Source organism: Tachysurus vachellii, chromosome 10, assembly GCF_030014155.1.
Source record: "Tachysurus vachellii isolate PV-2020 chromosome 10, HZAU_Pvac_v1, whole genome shotgun sequence".
Lineage (NCBI taxonomy): Eukaryota > Metazoa > Chordata > Actinopteri > Siluriformes > Bagridae > Tachysurus > Tachysurus vachellii.
The window spans coordinates 13,093,933-13,115,262 of NC_083469.1; the positions used below are offsets into that span (position 1 = coordinate 13,093,933).

Here is a 21,330-nt window from a genome sequence, read left to right on the forward strand (position 1 = left end):
ATGTGTTGGTGTGTTGCTTAGAAACATAAGGAGAAACATTGTGGGGTTTCTGCTCAGAAAATTTACTGTGGAGAGGATAAAAGACACAAACCTGCTAAGGTAAAACTATTAGTTACTATTATTTACTAGCTATTATTTAATTTTAATAATTAAAATTGTCGATCGAAGGGAAAATCCAGCTGCCTCCTTTTGAAACCCACAGAAACAATTAGGGACTCTTCATTTTTACTTCACATCTTCATCTTCAGATTTACTGTTCTTGACTTTTTAACATTATATAAATGTTATATTTATTTATATATTAAGATATTTTATCAATCAAAAGTATTGATTTGATTACACAGCTTTAAAAAGTTTAAGTTCGATGTAGAGTTACTCCAGTGTGGTTTTGGGTTCTTTTTTAAAGGTTACAACCCCCACCACCACCACACCACACACACACACACACACACACACACACACACACACACACACACACACGTGTGATGCCGTGTTCGTATTGTTAACAGGTTAGCACAGTTTATAATTGTAATGGAAGATTCAGTAATGCAGCAGCACCTGCACCACTACAAACATGCCACAGAGTCTGCTAGAGAGGAGCTAGCAGCACTCCAGGCTAAATATCAAAGTCTACACTCACAGGTACGATATCTTAAGACTTTACATTAAAGGATCAAGTATAACTTAAACATATCCTGCATGTAAACTTTATATTTTAACATTTCAGTTGCTGGATTGTCGGTCCAAGCTTTCATCTCAGGAGACTACTGTGAAAGACTTGAGAGAGGCAACTGACAGGCACAAGGAGACAGAAGCCAGACAGACATCTCTTATCACTTCCCTCAGGGAGCGTATTCACAACACAGAACAAGAAATGATCTCCATTGTCTCCTCTAAAAACATCACAGATATCAAATTACAAGCACTTACCAAAGAGAATGTAGAGTTGAAGGAAAAATTATTACAAATGGAGACTCAGTCCAAGTGAGTGAGATCTCTTTTGAAAAATTGTATCTACAGATTTTTATACACATGTAAAATTATAAAATCTGTCTAGGGAATATCTGAAAGAGTGGAACAATACAAAAAAAGAAGCTGCTGAATTGCAGAGGAAATGTGAGGAATTTTTATCCAGACTAGCCAGCAAGCTTTCTGTTGATTTAGCTGGGAATGATAACCCTATGGAGACAGTTGTCTCTTTGGTGAGTTGATGATGGCACCTGCATTCAATATGAATTTTTAAAAGTCCCCATGCTACTGAAACTTGTTCACATCTTTAGGTGGACCTGTGCTGCAAAGAGAGAGATAGACAGAAGACTCAGATATGTAGCCTAGAGGAGAGTGTGAAATCCCATGAGGTGGAGAGTAAAGCCAGCAGGGAAACAGTTCGAAGACTAGTGGCTGATGTGGACCATGAACAGAAAGCCTCAGCTGTCAGAGCAAGTGACCTGAACTCTGTTAGACAGGTATATGTCACAGGAATTTCACAGGAATGTAATAATTGCTTGTTTAAATGCTTGTTTTATTGTCATGAATAGATCTATGTTGTTTTCCTACACTATGCATTGTGTCTCTCAGGAACTTAATTGCATACTGGATGAGAAACAGGGCTTGGAATTAGACAATAAGAGCCTGAGAAACAAGCTGCAGGAAAGTGAACGTGCCCTTGTTGCTGCTAGGGAGGAGTGTAGCTCTTATGAGAAGCGCACTCAGGATCTGGAGCAAAGACTCGCAAGAAGACAAAATGATGCACAGGCACTACAAATGCGCATGGAGTCCTTTTTCAAAGAAGTGCAAAATCTGCTTGGAAATGAGCATGTCATTTCTCTGCCTAAAGAAGAACATGTTCTGGAGAGGCTTAGAGAAGTCTGCAGGAGAGAGAAGAGCAGCACTGAGGTAGATTTAACACCTCAGAAAAAAAAACATATGTTTTATTATGTCCTATCACCTACTGGTTTGGCTTTGGCTTGTTTTTTCCTTATTCTATTGACATCCTAATACTGTATGCATATGCTACAGTCTGTTACTGGGATGGAGGCCAGACTGGCTGCAGTGTTACAGGAACTTGGCAGGCAGTCAGAGCTGCACAGAGCAGCGATGCAGAGGGAGCAGCAGCTCCAGAACAAAATGCAAACACTGGAGTCAGAGCTGTTCACCGCAGGAGTGAGCAAAGATGAGCAGAGTCATGAAAAACAACAAGTGAGCTGAAACAGATGTAATCTTTTCACTCTACATCTTTCCACTTCAGGCATAGTATTTTTGAATTGTGAGGTGTATTTCTAATTCAATACAGAGGCAGAAGTGACATTTCATAAGCCCCTGCTGAACCTGGTTGTTTAGATTTCTATTTTTCATGCAGTATTTGCAGTTTCTGGAGCATCTTTCAGAGAAAATGAAAATTGAGCACATAACCACAGATCTGGGATTTGACATGCGACTTGAGGCTATACTGACACGTGCAGAACAGCTGACTAGACAGGAGGGAATTGCTTTAGTGGAAACAAAGAGTCTGGTTTACAGTCTTCAGAAAAAGGTTTGAAAGTGTTGATTACATCTACAAAAATATTTGACTGTAGCTTATCCTGATGCCTGTTGGGTAATCGTGCTTAACTGTTATAATGTACTATAATACTATAATACATTATACTATACAGTATATAGCTTATTGGTCAGTGAAACATAAAAAAGTATAGTATAATGTACTATACTACTATAATACATTATACTATACAGTATATAGCTTATTGGTCAGTGAAACATAAAAAAGTCATCGATTTATATGTCTAAATTTCATACAGTCCTTATTATTGTATTTTATGCTCTGCTAATTTGGTTGCAGTTCAAGGAGCAGAAGCAGCATTTAGAGAGTAAGAACCTACACATGGATCTGCTGCGGAGGAAAGTGGCCCAGCTGGATGAAGAGAAGAGAAGTCGTTCTGCTCTGGCTGTGGAAAGGGATGATGCTACACTGCAAAGCAGGAAACTGCAGAAGAAAGTGGAGCGGCTACAGGCTGAGCTTAATGCCATGCGGCTCTCCACCACTGACCTGAAGGCTCAGCTCTCTCACACCAATGAACTCAAGGTAGAGGGGAAGAGAGCTTTGGCTCACATGCCAACAAGAGGCAGAGTGCCTTAACCCTGTTTAAATTAAGATCAATTATAATGAATGAAAAATGTGTACATAATAATAAACATATTGCTGTGATATATACTTTAAGCATGAAGATAATAAGTGCCAAATGAAACAAAGAGACTCATTATATATCATTATACTTTGCCACATCATTTCCATCTCAATTTCATAAAGAAAAAAAATTCTTACAGTATGCGCAATGGTGCTGCAGTATTAGCCCTATCGTCTAGAGATTATGAGTTCCAGTCCAAACAATGCCAGAACTATCTGTGGCCAGGAGTCCAATAGAGCAAAATTGGCCATGCTTTCTGGGTGGGAGGGGTGTTATAATCTGTCCCCTGTCAATCAGAAAGACTCTAGCCAATTGTTGGTGAGCTCCTGTATGTAAAATAGGGTAGCACTTTGCTTCAAGAGAATTATGCTACCTTGTCATTCAGCTTAAGCAGCAGGTTGAAAAATTCTGGTTCACTGGCTTCACATGTATTGAAGAGATTGGACTGGTGTGTGGGACGTGGCCAAAAGTAAATGAAAGAAAGAAAGGGGGAAAATCTATACAATAGATAGACAACTTAGACATTGCTTTGTTTGGTACAATAAGATCAGAGTGATGGAACAGAACAAAACCATTGAAGATCAGACTAAGAGTATGGAAAAACTGGAGAAGAACAAGGTGAAAGTGGAGAAGAAACTTTCAACAGTGAAGACAGAGCTCCAGAATCAGGAGTACAGAGCCAGGGATGAACTACAGCAAGCACAGAAGCTGCTCCATAGCCAAGCCAGTGCCATGGCAGAGCTCGCCCACAGGGAGAAGAAGGTAGTGGATAGTAACTATTACTCATACAGTTTGAATGAGTCTTCATTCTGTATGAACTCAGAATGTATGTATCCCGATTTCTCTCATTGTTAAATGACTACACTTGCCTTGTTTTGTGTTTCAGCTGCTGGATTTCTGTACTGTCATTGCTCAGATGTTAGGGGTAACAATGCCAGCCTCCATTCCCAGTTGTGAGGTTATCAAGAGGCTGGAGGTTCTTATTCATTCAGGTCATCACTTCCCCCTGGCCAACCAATGTGTAGTTCCACATTATCAGCACCACATGGCGCTGGTCCCAGATGCCTCTGCATGCTCTATTATTACAGCAGGCACTCCAGGGTCTGAAGTACCAGTGCAGCCTCTATTGCCCACTACAACTACAACCTGAGCAGCAATACACCATATATAGTACATAGCAGACCCTGCAGTAGGTACAATTTAAGAACATTTAATTAGCTAATTAACCAAATATAAACATGGTGCACATAGTGAATGAATGAATTAAAATATTATTCTGCTGATTCAGATTATTTTAATAAAAGATTCTTCTTCCATTGTGATATTTGAATTTCGTACATGAAAAATGCATTTTGTTTTTATAGTTAAAAAAAAAATTAAGTGTTGTATCTGGCCACATGTAACAAGGGGACTCTTAATGTTGTTTCAGTTTTGTTTGTTGTTTAATTATTACAAACGATCCACTCACAAATTCATATTATGTGTATACTGTCTGTATTTTTAACACAAATTCTTTTTAGGTCTGAGCAAACTGTACATAGATCAATATATTATTAGTGATTTTCCACAGAATACTGTATATTCATGACAACTTGATTATTACAGTCAGTTAGTTATAATTCAGGCTCAGTCTTGAACAATGACAAATCAAATAAATCAAACAATTTTAAAAGGAAAACATGACATGCCAAAAATACATAGAAAAATAGTTCCCATATGTAGCTCTTTAAAATGTTTTACAACTCATCTGTTATAAGGAATGCCATATATATATATATGTTAATACTTTCAATGACTAAACAAATAAAACTATAATAATAGGCCTCAGTAGATTGCAATATATGTATACTTTCAACATTTCCATTGAAAATCCAGTACTATCCAGTCAAAATACCTTTCTGTGTATAATATATATCTTTTTAAAATTTGGAAGAACTGTACAACCAGCAACCACCTGTCCTACAGCATGATAATTTTCAGTGCAAAGAGTTTTTTCCAACATCCACACAAGACATGAGTAAACTTAGCAGCTCTATTTAGCTATAAAGACTCAAACATGATCAGCTTTGGATGCTAGTAAAGTGGTGCCAGTCATAGTAAAATCTGAGAACTCAGAACTAAAGACAGACAGAACTGTCTACTGAAAAATCTAAGCTCACATAGGAGGAGGCCCATTTGTGTAGCTAAGCATAGGATGGAAAGAGTGGGCAAAGTTGTTAGACTGGGAGCAACTGTAGTCTTCTTCAGACATAGGCACCAGACAGGCCAAGGCCACCAATAACAGCAGAAGCAGCTGCACAGGCAGTGAGACCCAAAGAACTCGTCTGAGAAAAGTTCTACACCAGGAGGGCAACTCCTTCTCCTCAGAACGGGAGGAATCGGATCCAGCGACGCTGAGAGACCTGCTCACACAAGGGACACGACAGATCAAGCAGACACATTCAAATGCAAAATTTATCACATAAGCTGGACTAACTGTAGAGCCTTTCATTGTCTTTGTTACATCATATTTTCTACTAAGATCTAAGTAGAAAGCTGCATAGAATGTATACATAATATCCATCAGAGCTACATAAAATGTATGTATCATACTGCATTTTTTCTGCATTTACCTATACTTGCCAGATCAAATATCATGCACCTTAAGTAGAATATATTACTATCCTTCTACATTACCAAATAACTTCATCACATTTTAATACAGGTTTAGCTGCTTAAGCCAGACAAAGACAGGATAAGTCTGAAGAAAATGCATGGCTTTGCTTATATTTAGCAACAAAAATGTTATTTGTCTTTCACACTGTTATTGTTAGAGCTATTACAATGCATGCCAAGAAGAAAGACTGCCATTTAGCAGTTGATCTGGGAAAGCAGCTACAGTGCCACATGTAGGTTTCCTTTGGAACATCAGATGCAAGAACTTATCCATATAGCTTCAGCTTAAAGCATTACAAATGTTAGAAAACCAAAATAAAAAATAGAATATCTAATTACAAATTGCAAAAAGGGTCTTTAACTAATACAAAGAACATAGTCTTCATGTCAGGGTTTTCTATATTTATTTATTTATTTATTTATTTATTTAATTATAGGATTTAACTATGGTGGTTTGCAAGAGAACATTCTGAGGTCACTGAGCACATATATATAGTATTAAATAGTGTGTGTGTGTGTGTGTATATATATATATATATATATATATATATATATATATATATATATATATATATATATATATATATATACTATGATTATGACTTATTCAATAACGCTTATAATGTCCCAACGTGCCAAGTTATACTCTACAAATGGAGACCTGAAAATTACACAACAAATGGCAGATAGGAAGGAAGTGAAGAAAGTGGTGGATTAGTTATTGAGAAATTATTGAAAAGATGTTAAGACACAAGAAAAAGAGGAAGCGAATAAGATAGGCTGCTGTCAAGAGTTTGTTCATTGCAGACACTTGCTGGCTACAAGAATGATGGAAAAAAAATGCTCAGCAGCAAATCAATAATATTTTTCAGCTGCAGATTAGAAGCAGAAAAATATAACATTGAGATGATCCTGGAAGAAACCTATTAATAAATAGTACAGTAAATTTCTCTGGTGCATGTCCTCCTGCATGTCTTCTGTTTGAGACTCCTAGACTAAGTAGTGTCTAGAAGCACAGAAGATAATGGAACATACTGTCATGAGCCTATAGCTAAGATCTGCACCTAACTGGCCTGACTGGCCTGGCATTAGTCACAAGCACAGGGCATAGAGTAAATGTTAAGATCAACCCAGCAGATGACAATGTCTAGAGTCAGGTGATGGGTTGAGTTCCATTATCTTCCAGGTGTTCTAGAAACCAGGAGACAGGTACCTGTAGTGTGGACTGCTCACAAAGGGTCCAGGCTGTGACAGACTACATTTGCCCCGTTTCTGTTTGCAATGAACAGGGGGGTAAAAGAAAGAAAGAATGTTTCAGTCCAGGCAAATAAAGACAAATCTACTGATGAAAGAAACCCAAAAGAAGACCAGGAACTCAATGAGAGGGTGACAGGAATTTTCTAGAAGCAAAGAATCTGGTTCATTGAAATGCAATTTAGAATACCTTAAAATACTGAAACGCATATTTAAAATACTAATACTTTCAGGTAAAATTCAGATTTAAAAAGTTTTTCCCACTGTATATTATATAGAACTACAACTTTGTGTTTTATTATTACTGAACCAGTGTTCTTTGTTACTGTATAGGAGTATAGAAGGTCCATGGATACAAGGAAATGTGTTGGAAAAACTAAAGACAGAACATGTGGTTGTAAAAATAGAATAAAAACAGATTCATGTCTTAAGTGCTGAATTGAACTTAGATGTGAAAGAAGAAGGCATGGTCTGAATCTGGAGGGTAAATGTTACTGCACAAATAGACTGAGGTGTCAAGAATGTCTAGTGGCAACGTTTTAGGGACATCAGTGACACAAATAAAAATCTACTGTCTTAATACTATAAACTTTTTTATCCTTGCAAAGCCCCACAGAATGTTTTGTTACCGATCTGTGGCGACTGGGAGTGCTTCTTCCAGACACAGGACTCACAGAACCGGATGTGTCCAGTTCATCAGCAGATGACCAAGATGACAGATCCTGAAAGAAAGAAAATTTAAGGAACAATAATTCAATTTATGGTGACCAATTTCTATATTTATCTCTAAACCTTGGTTAAAAAAATAAAAAAAATAATGAAAAAAAGCTGCCTTCAAAAGACAGCTCCTAATCTGTATTGAAATTCTGAGATAAGCACACCGACTGACATAACAGCTACATACATGGTTTACCAAGGAATAAATCTCAAATGAACTTGCACAGCAGCTGAGTCAACAAAAACATTTGAACAGTACTATTCCAGAATTATTCCATATTTCACCAATTGAACTGGACTGACTGACCTGTTGACTGCTGGTTATGTCCAGAGTTTTTTCAAGGTCTCTGATATCTCGTGTAACCTCTTTCAATAGCATCTTGAGCCGGTTGCCAATGACGTGCACCTTCTCCTTGGCTTCCAGGCATTCGCTTCCCTCTGAATGGACCAACAACTGTAGAGACATGTCCTGCAACAGTGCCACCTTCAGCTGAGAGTCAAGCAGCTCCCGACGAATTTGCTGGTAAAACAAAGAAAAAAGAAATTCACTACTAGTTGTAAATTCATTCTGAGCGCTCAAATATTTATAAACCTGCTGTACCGAGAGGGTTTTATGATGTCCGTGTAGAGTGTCAGAGTCCTGACTGTGATTGATGGGGACAATCTCATTTCTCCTGCGGTCAATATTCTCTAGCCACAGCAAAAGACCATGACTCATTTCATGGAAGTCCTGAAGGGCAAAGGTGTATGGTCTACTGTCAACATTTCATTGTTAGAATGAGACATCTACAAAATGACTAAACCACACCTACTAAACCCACAATTTGAAATGATATGAAAAAGCAGCTAATTGTTTATTGTAAAAGGAGTTGTCAGACTTGCCTGGCATTGCATTAGTGCATCTTGGAGCGATCTCCTCCATTCATCTAAAGAGCCGGACAGCCGCTCCCAACGGTTATTCATTTCCTTGAGTTGGTCCTGCAGCTTCTGAGAATCTTCACTGGCTGACTGTAAAAATTCTGAACTGCACAGATTTATGGACAACACTATCGCTTTCCGCTTATCCACAGCCTTCTGTAGTTCCTGGAGAGTAAAATGAGACTGTTACAGAGGACTCCTTGGAATACAAGTCAGAAAAAGGTGACATGGTTTTAATTTAATCAGTTTGAGCAGTATGGTATAGCTGACCTTGAGCTTCTTGATGTGCAGCTCAATGGTGTGGATATCAGTGCTAGCATCCAGCTTCTGCTGTTGCTCCAGCTCCTCTTCAGCCTGGTCCAGCCAGGTCAATATGTTGTTAAGGTCTGAGTTAAATTGTTGCCACTGCTGTAGGTTCTGCTTCATGCGTAGCTCTTTACTGAGTGCCTGTGCCTGCAGCAGTTCCCAGCGCTCAATTACCCCTACAGGGTGGAGGCAGAGAGGAACAGTATGATAAAAACCTAACAAAGACGTATTATAAATATGTGTCACGGCAAATACTTGTAGACAAGATTACAATGTACAGCAAACAGCTAGATGTTAAATAATCTAATCTTTCCTGATACAGTGTGATATTTGAGTGTGGTTACCTGAGGACTGTGATTCAGAGCTGTTGGGGTTTACAAATCCTGCTAGTTTGTGTTCTTCCTCCTTCAGATCACAGCTGACCTTCTTCACTGTGTCTATACTGTCACGACATTCTCCAAGCAACCGCATCTGCCAAAGACAGAAAGAGCACGTCAATCATGTAGAGCATGTAGAGCAATGTAGAGCATAGTTTACAAGAATAACTCAGTAATCTAAGTCATTTTATACTGCAAGCATCATTTTAGCTCCAATCATTAAATTTTATTTCAGTTTCCAGGTTTCTGAAGGACTCACATATCCCATGTAAGATGCATCCAGCTCAGGGCCAGTAGGTGTGCGGCTGCGTATAATGTTCTCAGTCTGCTGTAGGTGGAAGTGACTGGTATCAAGGGCCTTTGCAAGCTGCCGGAAATGAGCCTCAAGTAAGGGTGCATCCCCTGCAGATAATCAAAGCAGTTACAGTACCATTAAAATCCAAATGGTGTCTGAGCTTGTACTGGGACAACAGCTGAAGCCAAACCATAGACAAAAACAACCATCACTGTATGCCATGCTTTGTTATACACATGTAATTCACAGCTAATCTCCATTAAAAACACAATAAACCTAGATTAGATTTTAACCAAATAGGTTTTATGGGCATTGTTCATAACTCTCTACAACCGACATTCTATTATTTTATATCCTCATATTTAGGTTTATACAGCTTGACTGATTTGTGTGCTATACAGTATGTTAAGTTGCAGTTGTTAGGGATTGTGAATAATACCCAAGTGATTAGGAAATACACACAGAAGAAAAGAAAAACACCTTCAGCAAACACAAAAAGCATCAATCGTGTATTTTTTAAGTAATTTTACGTGCAACAGGTTAAAGTCTGAAAATAAACCCACAACAAAATAGGGAAAAGGAGGTTAGAAAGTACTGCAGTTAATAGCAGCTGTCTGATGGTTGTGATGTGAGTGGTTTTGTGAGTAGAAACTGAAAATTGGAAAGTCCAAAGCATCAGGCTGTGAATAATTCTCTCATTTTGAGCCTGGAAGTATGGTGTGGTCTCTGTTGCCTACCAGAGATGGATCTCAGTGTTTTCTCTGTTAGTTTTACATATGCCTCTGGGCTCTCTGGGATCACTACATCTGGAAAGAGACATATATAATGCATACAGCACAGTTTTGGTAGTATGTCTTAAATTTTTACTATAGGAGATTACTGACATACATAATGTTACAAATGCACCAGGACGGTTATGCAACAGTTTGCTCAATGTGTTAAACAGATTCAGATATCAGTTTAGGTTTAAGAAAATGTTCTATTACAAACTGGGTGTGATAATTATGAATTACTGCAACTGTAAGGTCAGTTATTGTATTTATAACATTACACTTATGTAGTCACTATGTATTTGAAACACGCGGTTTATAGGCCTTTATAACGTTTTCCTGAGACTAATTCAGAAGTACATACTGACCTGAGAGTGCAGATGCAGAGGCCTGAATGTATGCGCCATCCTTGCCCTCCTCTACTTGCTCTGAGGATCTGGCAGCGCTCTCTAGGCCACGACTCAAATCATAGTCATGGTCCCATTCCAGGGGGATTGATTCAACACTAGCTGGAGTGTCTCGGCCTGACTGCTCAGTCCGAAGTGGGACAGCCAAGGAGGGAGATCGGCTTGAGGATGGCACTGGAGAGAGTTGACTGTCACCTAAACCCTCACTCCATCGAAGGCTGGACACATCGGCTGGCTCATCTAAATCAAATTCCCGATCCGAGTACGAAATATCATGCTCATCATCTGTGAACTGAAAATACACAGGACATCATGATAAAATCTCATCCAGTGGAAACAATTGACAGTGAATGGACAAATCATATAAGTACAATAGATATCTACAATAAAGGACTAGGTCAAAAAAATGTATTTACATGTACCGGTAGTCGGATGAGCTTCTTGTAGTAGCGCTCCACTCGCCCAAATACCTCCTGGCAGTAGCGCTGTAACTCCTCTAACTCCTCTTCAATAATTGCAGCATCCAGAGGCTCATTCTTCTCTATCAGTGCCTCCCCATGCTGCAAGATGTGCTCAATTTTGGTTGTGTTCAGTGAGATCTCATGCTGGAATGCCTGCATGGATGATCAAATCGAAGACAACAGAAAGATAAAACAAACATATAGATTTATTTGCATTTTGTGAACATAAAAGTAAAGCAGTAAGTAATTCATGCTGATGGCTCATTAGAAACTCACCCTGAGCTGTTTGATTTTGGCCTGGACATCACACTCTGAGAAGTGCTCAATGTTAGTTAGTTGGAGGTCCATCTCTGTTAGCCACACCAGTATGCTGTCTCTGGCTGTCTCAAACTCCTCTCTTTGGCTAATAAAGTGCTGCAAACAAGATATACTGTATTGATATTTATTACTACCTTTCTATTCGAGCTTAAAGTTTAGTTTAAATATTCTATGATTTTGATGTATTTTTAGACTTCTGCTCTACATTGTTTATCTGTGTATTGGTGTGGTGTGAAACAAGGTAGATTGAACTACAGTATGTGACACATTTTCAACACCATTTCCACTGGCTAATGGATCTCACGTGGTGATGTGATATTCACAAAATATAAATAACTCTTTAAAATCTCTAGTGATCCACTCCAAAATGTGTTTGCCCATCCTGTTGAGATTTGTCTTTGCTTTCGAGCTATGAAAGCTAGTGGTGAGCTTAGTTTAAAACACAGAGTGGGGCATCATTTCCAAAATTCAAACAATTAAACAGTCAGAAAAGGTGCAGTGAATGTGCCGACCTTGAGCCGGCGCAGAATAGAGGACACTCTTCTCTGCAAGTTATCCCAGCGCTGGTTTCCATCATGTACCATCTCCCGCAGACGACAAGCTGCGTCTGTGCGATTTTCTCGTGCCAACCGCCTGTACTGCTTATTAATCAGTTCAAGCTGGGTGAGACTCTCATGCACCTGCCGCTGGAAAGCCTGTTTAAGAGCAAGTATTTGGAATAGTGTAATTCTGAGCCCTGGTTTGAGGTATATTCCATGCGTATTTAAGCTTGCTAATAAAAGCCAAAAAAGAGAAAAACATTAAGAATACAAGTGTTGTGACCTTAATCATACCTCAAATTTCTTCAGCTCCTCCTTGGCCACTGTGTAAAGCACACCAGAAGAATTTGGTAAGGCAGCGGTCCTTTCAGACATCGTCAACCATTCCTCGAAGTGTGAGAAGTCATCCAGAAACCTCTGCCAGAGTCTCCACGTCTCTTCAATCCTGTGTAGAGAAATAATACAGTGAAGGAAAAGGTTATTTCCATCTAACTGGAGACAAATCACTGTTTAAATTCCCCATAATAGGTCCATATTAAACTCAAAATTATTAATGCAATATAATGCAATACATAAAATTATATTTTATCTATTTAACTAACTAAACCATCTACAACATATTTAGGCATTCTACAATCTTAGCTCTCAGGAAACTTACTTGAGCTTTCTCTCCATTGACATGGCGCAGATGCATCTCCAGCGGCGGTCCAGGTTGCGCGTAGCTTGTTGGATAGAGTCACATTCTGTATCTGTGGCACAAGCATCACAGTCATGAAGCAGCACCTCACACAGGTTTAAGACAGAGGCCACACCTGTGCTGTGCTTCTCTATGTCTCTCTGTAGCTCCTGAAAATGTAAAGTATATGAGTTGATGTTATACCATGTATAAGAATCTAAGCAGTTTGTGGATGAATGAAATCAGGTCTAAAACAAGCATGTATAAATATACCTGCTGCAGGTCCAGTTTTCTCTGGATCTCCTGAAAGTCGCAGGTGTCATAGACAATGGGACGCAAAAGCTCTGTCTCAATGTGTGCTAGCCAGGAACGCAGGCTGCTCATGTTTTTATCCAGCTGCTGTACAGCTACCAGAGTCTCTCTCAGTTTTTTTGTCCTGGTTATGCATGATAGGATATAGTCAGACACACAGTATACTGCACAACACTGTTTTTCACTTCTGCAGTCTGTGTGGTCTTACCTAGCACCAATGAGGTCGAGCAGGTGCTGCCAGCGATCACTGACCTTGATGAGTTTGTGTTCTATCTCTGAAGCTTTGCTCTCATGACTAGCTCTTACTAAACGCTCTCCCATCTGCTGAAGCTGTTGCTTATCCTCCTGAGCAGCTGTTAGCTCTTCCTGATAGTCCTAAAAAACATACAGACAGATCAGTCAACTATATATGACAATGACAGACTGGTAGTACTTTGAGGTTATGCCTTAACTCTACTTCCATCTAGCGTACATGTGATTTCAACTGGTTTACCTTTCCGAGTTTCTCAATCATCTCTTCAATGCTGATGTCACCATTCTGGGAGACCTTGTTCTCCATATGTGTGAGCCAATCACACAGCTCTTTGTATTTCTCATTAAAGATGGCCCACTCATTCAGTTTCTCACTGACCTGCTGCCTGCGCAAAGACAACTGCACACAGAGACAAAACAATACAGGGATTCTTAATGAAATTCTCAATACTAGCATTTTATTTCCATATTTTGTTACCATAAAATATACATACCTATACAATTGTCAAAAAGTAATAAAAGATTCAGTTAAGTCAAGCAGGAGTAGCAGTTTGTGCAGGAAGATTAGAGATGAACTGAATTCTTAAGTGCTCCTAAACTTTGTGATATGAAAAGCTTGCACACATCCTGTGGTCTATAGACAGACATACCGGATGCCACTCAAGCAAACTGACAGGAAGGCCTGCTCTACTGCACATATTACTTTCGGTCTCAAAACTTATTAATTGAGCTGAATAACTTTTCTCATAGAGATAAGAACCTTATATTATGTATTTCAAGTAATGAATGTTCTAAGAAATTTTACCATATTATGAATAATTTGAAATTGACTTACAAACTTAAACTAAGTTGACAAAATGTTTCTTGATGTGTGTGTGTCTGTGTGCATGTGTGTGTGTGTGTGTTTGTGTGTGTGTGTGTGTATGCGATTCAATAGACTAACTATAACATTAAGTATAACATCATATGACTCAAGCGGCAGCATTGTGCTAAGTGATTTTATGTGGTCTTAAACATCCAGAAATAAACTGAAACTGAGTTCACACATGGTGCAACATCACCATCTATGGGCTCAGACAGAGAACAAATATATGTTATGAATATGAAGTTTTTTTCCACAGCATTTCACTTGTAATATAAGCTGCTGGATAACAGATACAGTTAAGCACCTGGTGACAGATCTCCTCCCATTGGCGCTGAAGCAGTTCAATGCGCTCCTGCAGCACGCACAGGTCTTCACTGCTAATATAGCTTGAAAGAGATTCTCTCAGCACAGTCAGGTGAGCCAAGTCCTCTGTCCAGCCATCAAACATGCTTTCTAAGTCCTGCATTTAAGAATTTGACAGTTTGGATTAATGTCAACATTAACTACAGATGAATATATTAACATTGTTGTTTGATTAAATCCACCTAGTATGCTAGTGTTTCAAGTGGTACCTTGCATCGCATCTGTTCAGCCTGCAGCTCCTCATGGTGATCTGGCAGCGCTTGAGAGAGCTGACGCTTAAAAGCCCGTAGTTTCTCTTGAGACCCTCCAATACCTTCTTCACACCTCTGCCAATCCTGCTCAGGATTTATTATTTAGCATTTTTATTAGTTTTATTTAAGTTCTTTCTGCTCATAACTTCCAGAAATTGCGTAACAAGAATAAATATTGAATCTTAGAATTATCTAAAAATGTCCTTACAGGGCAAAAACACAATAATGTATAAGAGTAATATTATAAGGTTTAGTGCTGTACCCTGAGTAAGACAGCCAGCTCTCTCTTTTGCTCCTCCAGGCACATGTTGGCATGTCTCCAGCGTTCCTGGATGCTGAGCAGCTCTTCGTGCAGGGATACCTCTGTCCGACTATCTGCAGAGAGCAAAAGTTGCCTCCCAGCTTCGACTGTCAGAATGTAACTGCCTTGCTGCCTTTGTAGCACCTTCTCTTTCAGCTACAGTGAGAACATAAAGTAAGGTGTGCCGATAAGAAGTCAGTGTTATTACAGGTTTACTGTGTTATTACAGTAAAAAAAGCATGTACTTTGGCTTTGCATTTCAGCTAATAATTGTTTTTTTTTTGTATTAATTCTTTCTTCATAATATTATTTATGACTAGAGTTAAAATTTTGGTTTTCTACCTGCTAAATATCTATTACATTATGTATAACAAGGAACAATGGACCAACTATTAGACCATGTGAAAGGCAATGTGGTTCTGGTTACCTGAACAGCATCCAGCATAGCTCGGGCCTGCTGCAGTGATACTGTAGATCCGGGCTGCATAGCATCGCTTTGATGTGAGATCTCTGCCAGCCATTTGCGGAGCTTCTCTAACATCTCTCTATAGCGCTGCCACTGGCGAAGCAGGCTGTCTATGATGCCCTTCCGCTGCTGCGCCCGCCTCACCACCCCCTGCCACTGGTTACTTAACAGGGCCAACTTCAGCTTAAACTCATCTCTGCATACAAGGAGGTTAGGATATATCATGTATCCCATGTATAATGTGTACCTCTATAATTGCTAATCAAATCCATTTAATAAAATATATTCACCTGTCGTCCACCTGTCCATGCTCGAGCATATGCTGTCCATCACTGATGATGGAGTGAAGGATCTGCTGTCTGCTGAACATCTCTGCCTGAAACAACTATGAAATAAAGATTAAAAGAGCTTTAGACTTAAACCTTAAACCTTCAAAGATGAATTAATGGTGTTAATTTGTATATTTTTCATAGTGAGTACTTTTACAAAAAATAAGCATGGACATATTTATGCAAATAAATTTATATGAAAAAGTACACATCTTGTTCATAACCTGCAATATATAGAAATATAACATGTACAGAAATTAGGGGATGATCGGGCATGTCATTGATATAGCTGTACTCTCTTACAGTACCTCATGAGTTTTCTGTTGCTCCATTAAGCTCTGGAAATTTCCTGAGATCTCCACAGCCAGCTTCTCCTCTGTCTGTACCAAGAACTCCATCCACGTCTCACACTTCTCCAAAAATGTCTGCTGCTGCAGTAGGGTGGCCTGCAGTTTACTGTAAATGAATGCAAATAATTAGTTATATTTATTTTTAGTTAACTGATGCTAAAATATACATCCTTTTTTCTTAGGGTCATATTAGCAATAAGAGATATAACAAATATTACAGTGACAACATGCTTTTATATCCTTTAAAAGACATATATTCTTTAGATAAAACAATATTTGTGTATTCTATTGCAATACTACAGCATGTTAGAGCAATCAAACCTGAATCTCTCAGTGGTTTGGGCTGATATGGTGGCCCAGTTCCTGTTCAAGTTCTGCATGAGTTTAATCTCAGAGTCACTGAGGGGCAGCCTGTAGGCCAGCTCATTAAGACGTTCCAGGTCTGCAGCCATGCTGCTGAATTTCAGCATCTGTTTCTTGAGCTCTTCCATGCGGTCCTGGATAGCTAACTGGTCACAGGAGCCATTTGGGTCCTGACCCTTTAGAACCTCCTCAGCTTCAATTGTCCACTGGCCAAGAGTGCCCAACAGTTCATTAAAGGTCTCATAGTCCTGCATTCCTGCCTGTAATTGGTAAAAGCTCTCATTATAAAAAAAAAAATCCAACCACATATCCTGTTATTTTTCCAAAATCCAAAATTAGAGATTGAACCTGCAGGGCAGCCTGCTGGCGGGTGAGAGTCTGATCCATGGAGCTAAGACGCTGAGAAAGGAACTGGTGGTCTGACTGGATGGAGGCTGTGGCTGAGGTGTCCACCTGCTGCTTGAGCTGTTCGCCTAACTCTAACAATACATGCAGAGAGGCTTTTACTGGCGCCTGAGATCGCAGCAACTCCTGATGAAAGTAACCACAACACATGAAAGGCGTTAACATGATTATTATATTTCTAAGGCTTATAAGTTGTAAATTATATTCAGACATACATAATGTATTGGAAATTCTTAATAAAGCTTTACATCATACATATAGCTTCTACCTGCAATGCAATTTGAAAGTATTAAAACAACAAAGCCTGGAAACAACAAGTTGTTTAAGACATCTAGAGATAAATATAAAGAAATGAAATCAGAAATTCATATATATTGTCTAATATTCATTAAAAATTAAAAAAACTGGTCTTCCCATACATTTGGAGGTGACTTTTTTTTAAAAAGGAGTCGAATGTGGGACAGCATTTTTATCTTTAGCAAACTAAACAATACTGACAGTGATTTTGGAGGAAGTAAGTTAAGTAAATATAGTCGTCTTATTGTCTCATGGTATGGTGGTGGTCCGCATAATGCAGAATTTCTCATCCATTTTTAAAGAATTTTGAAAAAATCAATGACCCGTAACATGCAATCACACCAATAGCAGAGAAATAGGCACATACACTACAGTCTTGAATCCAGGTAGACACCTCTTCCTCTAAGATGTCTTTTTTGTTCGCCATCTTCAAAAGCTGCTCTGCTTTGTCCTCCAGGCTCTGGATGCTGCCATTGTTCTGTTCATACAGATCTTTATAGCTCTGCCACAGCTGTAGCAAAGCTTTACTACTCTTCAAACGTTCCACTATCTCTTCTAACAGGCTGCTCCACCTGGCATTGACATCTTTAAGAGTATTGTTCAGAGAGTCACACACTGATGGGTGGCACTCCTTTAGGAGTTGATGTGTAATTGCTCCAAACTTCCTCAGACTGCTCTCCTGCTTCTCCAGCTCTTTTTGCAGATTCTGATAGATGGGTAAAAGAGACCTCAGTGTATTTTTTTGTTCTGTCTATTGTGCATCCAGCATCACTTTTTCTATACATACATGTGTACATTATAATTGTTTGTAGGAGTTATAAGCAGTCCTACCTGTAGACTGTCCACCTGGAGCTGCACAGCATCCAGAGAGCCAGTGAGCAGTCTAAAGCGAGACACAGAGTACCTCCCCTCTGTCAGATTGCTGTTAATCTCTTCAGATGCCTGCCTGTATTGACTCCATTGATCAGATACTGATTTCAGACTGATCTTCAGCTGTCCGATCTGTGAAGCACATTTCCGAGTTTAAGTCTAATTACACACACACACGTGTAATTACTGTACATTGCACATTCATGTGGCTCATAAAACATGCTTATCATATTTTGCAGTTAAAATCAGAAAATTAACATACTAAATGGTCAAGATTGGCCCAAGTATGATTCAATGCCTGGAGAGTTTCCATGACAACAGCACAGGCTTCATCCGTTTTGTTCTGGACAAGAGCACAAGCTTGCTCTTCTACTCTCTCCACCTCCCTCTCCTTCTCCTTAACCATCAGTTCCATGTCCTGTGTGCATGTAGGTGAAATAACAAAAAAGAGAGATGCAATTTGTGAGCTTACACATATATGGTTCTCACATCTAAAGCTCGGACCACTCATGAAGTGAAGAATAAAAGTTGAATCAGACTATACTGTACATGTTTGTGAAGCACATGCAGTATTACCTGGCAGTCTCTAAGAGCTTTTTGCACTGAGGAAAGATCCTCAATCTTGTGTTTCCTCTTGAGTCTCTCCTCCTGAGTACTTAGCCAGGTTTTGAGGGACTCCACATTGCTTTCATAGTCTAGCCAGGACTGCAGCAAGCCCTCCAAGTACTGGACCTGAAAAAACATAACTTACATGTAAATGAGTAAATTTACTTATTCACAAATTTATAGCACATTAGATAAAAGCATAAATCTCACCCTCTCTGTGATGCGAGCCTGAAGGATTTGCCAACGGCAGTTCATGGCTCCCAACCGCTCGGCGAAGTCTGTCTTATCACTGCGTTTACTCTCCACATCCTGCCCACTGATCTGCAGCACTGACTGGTTCACAAAATCCACAGTCAACTGCTTACAGTTCACGTCTACACGAAAACCCTACAGATGGAAAGAAAAATGTTTAGTTATTATATTCCTTTTATAAGTGAGACTCAAAAATCAGATTCATTATTATTATTGTCAATTGTGTGAGAAATGGGAATTTGTTGTGGCGCAGATATTAACATGTAAAAACAACACTTATAATGATAACACAAATACAAGACACTGATAACACAAATACAACAGAAAATGTCACTTAAAATTGGCAACACTCTAACCAATGATTATAAAGGACAGAGTAAATTCATATTTTTGGTTCTGTACTTATTCCTTCATAAGCCGAACCTACCTTATAGCGCTGCAAGTACTCCTGGATAACTTTTGACCCCACATCTCCTTTAAGGTTTTCTTCATCCTCCTCCATCACTCTCTCCATCAGTGAGATCCAGTTAACAAGTTCAGTGATGGCATGGCATGAAGCTAACTTGTCCATATGAGACTGGGACAGGAAGTAAACATTTTTGTCAGCCATTACTGCAAGAAGGTGAGATAACTTCTACTTAAGAGAATTAAAAGACTCCCAACTCTTCTAATCCTATTTATTATTTGATCACCCAGTTTAGCAAATGAAATATGGTCCGGTTAGCACATTACCTGGTGAAGTTTCTCTTGCACAACAGGGATGCGAGTGAGCAGTTCAGCCCACTGGGCTTCCACGCGGGCTAACTCTGCCCTAAGAATGCCTGTGTCTGCTTTTTTCAGTCTCAACAGCTGGTTACCTTCACTGAATACTGAGGATTTTAAACTGGAGTGAGCCTCAACTTCTTTACTGAATTCCTGGTAAGAAGAAGATGTTTCACAAATCTCACAAAATATATAGACCACCAGAAAAAGTGATGTACTTTAGTGTTGTAGAATTACAATGCACTTAGAGGCTCACCTTTAGATGTTTTTAAAGACCTTTGGAACAACTGAGTGTTCTAAGATGTTGGTTCTAACTAAAATAGTACTAACCAGGAAAGCTGACAGATGGTCTCTAACTGTCTCCAGCTCTTCAGGCACTGTTGCTGTCTGACTGTTCCAAAATTCCAGACGTTCCAGAGCATCCTGTAGCCACTCGTTTAGCTCAGCAGATTCACTCTGATATCTGAGAAAAGCAGTCACCATATTTTGTTTGTACTTTCAAATAGTGAGTTCTTCATTAGGTTAGAATAAGTGGTTATGGGGTCTAGACCTGATCCAGTGTTTGAGGATAGAATCCAGTCGCTGCAGTTCTTTATTGACATTGGTGGTGTTGCTCATCCAGTGCTCGCCCAGCAGAGTAAGCTGGTTCTCCAGAGTGTGACAGGCCACAGACTGTAGTAGGGACCTGCCTTCATCTAGTACTTGATGAAGCTTGTTCTGGTGCTCTGCCAAGATGGACTTCAGGCTCTGGGTAGATAGGATTACATATTACCTTAATTGATGCCAGATTCATTCATTCATTTATTATTCATTTATTCATTCAACTTCAGTAACCACGTTATCCTGATCTGGATCAAAGTGGATTCAAAACCTATTCTAGGAACTCTACGTACAGTACAAAGCTGGAACAGACAGTAACGGGAGCTCAGGAACAGACCAGAGACTCTGGGGTGATGAGATGTTAATGCTACATGCAGTACCACCATGCAATGAATAATTCAAAATTATATATATATGTATATATATGTCCCTGCTCAGACTTCTGCCACCGCGACCCGGCCACGGATAAGCGGTAGAAGATGGATGGATGGATGGATGTATATATATGTGTATATACGTGTGGTGTGTGTGGTGTCAAACAGCCAGCATGAGCGTAGAACATAGATTTGATTTTTACATGGGATGTATACTTCTGACATACCTGAAATAGTGCTATTCTTTCAGTTAACCTCTCCTCTGTCTCCTCCAACAGGGGAACAGCTGGCATGCGACCCTCTACTGCCTCCAGATGTCTATTTAAACATTGATAGTCCAGGACCAAACACCTCCAAGTCTATAACCACATATAGACAGACATAAAAGACGCAAGCAAGAATGTACAAAGAGACAAACACTTTAAGAATGACAA

At 39.3% G+C, this 21,330-nt stretch overlaps 2 protein-coding genes across 5 annotated transcripts in view; one reads left to right on the forward strand and one right to left on the reverse strand.

Moving 5' to 3' along the window:
* The first annotated feature begins 38 nt into the window (after positions 1 to 38).
* On the forward strand, positions 39 to 4,354 carry ccdc170 (coiled-coil domain containing 170). Its single transcript, XM_060879484.1, has 11 exons — positions 39 to 99; positions 510 to 642; positions 728 to 984; positions 1,058 to 1,202; positions 1,281 to 1,466; positions 1,579 to 1,896; positions 2,020 to 2,199; positions 2,360 to 2,533; positions 2,840 to 3,082; positions 3,732 to 3,947; positions 4,072 to 4,354. The coding sequence occupies exons 2-11, from the start codon at positions 532 to 534 to the stop codon at positions 4,333 to 4,335; spliced, it is 2,094 nt and encodes a 697-aa protein (XP_060735467.1). The 5' UTR covers positions 39 to 99; positions 510 to 531; the 3' UTR covers positions 4,336 to 4,354.
* Positions 4,355 to 4,605: 251 nt separating this feature from the next.
* Positions 4,606 to 21,330, reverse strand: part of syne1b (spectrin repeat containing, nuclear envelope 1b) — a 66,361-nt gene continuing 49,636 nt past the window's right edge. For 2 of the 4 annotated variants that reach the window (XM_060879579.1, XM_060879577.1), the window contains 37 exons: positions 21,124 to 21,255; positions 20,473 to 20,669; positions 20,253 to 20,385; positions 19,893 to 20,075; positions 19,588 to 19,737; positions 19,119 to 19,295; positions 18,879 to 19,034; positions 18,565 to 18,720; positions 18,264 to 18,434; positions 17,800 to 18,138; positions 17,079 to 17,261; positions 16,689 to 16,990; positions 16,326 to 16,473; positions 15,979 to 16,073; positions 15,650 to 15,884; positions 15,184 to 15,378; positions 14,880 to 15,005; positions 14,612 to 14,767; positions 13,684 to 13,842; positions 13,399 to 13,565; positions 13,152 to 13,314; positions 12,861 to 13,048; positions 12,497 to 12,647; positions 12,176 to 12,358; positions 11,622 to 11,759; positions 11,307 to 11,498; positions 10,846 to 11,176; positions 10,445 to 10,513; positions 9,672 to 9,814; positions 9,380 to 9,506; positions 9,000 to 9,211; positions 8,694 to 8,894; positions 8,413 to 8,541; positions 8,119 to 8,331; positions 7,724 to 7,816; positions 7,054 to 7,112; positions 4,606 to 5,587 (listed from right to left, as the gene is read on the reverse strand). In XM_060879579.1, coding sequence (XP_060735562.1) covers positions 5,341 to 5,587; positions 7,054 to 7,112; positions 7,724 to 7,816; positions 8,119 to 8,331; positions 8,413 to 8,541; positions 8,694 to 8,894; positions 9,000 to 9,211; positions 9,380 to 9,506; positions 9,672 to 9,814; positions 10,445 to 10,513; positions 10,846 to 11,176; positions 11,307 to 11,498; positions 11,622 to 11,759; positions 12,176 to 12,358; positions 12,497 to 12,647; positions 12,861 to 13,048; positions 13,152 to 13,314; positions 13,399 to 13,565; positions 13,684 to 13,842; positions 14,612 to 14,767; positions 14,880 to 15,005; positions 15,184 to 15,378; positions 15,650 to 15,884; positions 15,979 to 16,073; positions 16,326 to 16,473; positions 16,689 to 16,990; positions 17,079 to 17,261; positions 17,800 to 18,138; positions 18,264 to 18,434; positions 18,565 to 18,720; positions 18,879 to 19,034; positions 19,119 to 19,295; positions 19,588 to 19,737; positions 19,893 to 20,075; positions 20,253 to 20,385; positions 20,473 to 20,669; positions 21,124 to 21,255 — 6,399 coding nt within the window. In that variant the 3' untranslated portion in view covers positions 4,606 to 5,340. Of the gene's footprint in view, positions 5,588 to 7,053; positions 7,113 to 7,723; positions 7,817 to 8,118; positions 8,332 to 8,412; positions 8,542 to 8,693; positions 8,895 to 8,999; positions 9,212 to 9,379; positions 9,507 to 9,671; positions 9,815 to 10,444; positions 10,514 to 10,845; positions 11,177 to 11,300; positions 11,499 to 11,621; positions 11,760 to 12,175; positions 12,359 to 12,496; positions 12,648 to 12,860; positions 13,049 to 13,151; positions 13,315 to 13,398; positions 13,566 to 13,683; positions 13,843 to 14,611; positions 14,768 to 14,879; positions 15,006 to 15,183; positions 15,379 to 15,649; positions 15,885 to 15,978; positions 16,074 to 16,325; positions 16,474 to 16,688; positions 16,991 to 17,078; positions 17,262 to 17,799; positions 18,139 to 18,263; positions 18,435 to 18,564; positions 18,721 to 18,878; positions 19,035 to 19,118; positions 19,296 to 19,587; positions 19,738 to 19,892; positions 20,076 to 20,252; positions 20,386 to 20,472; positions 20,670 to 21,123; positions 21,256 to 21,330 lie in introns of all 4 variants that reach the window. The other 2 variants (XM_060879576.1, XM_060879578.1) reach the window with 2 other exon arrangements.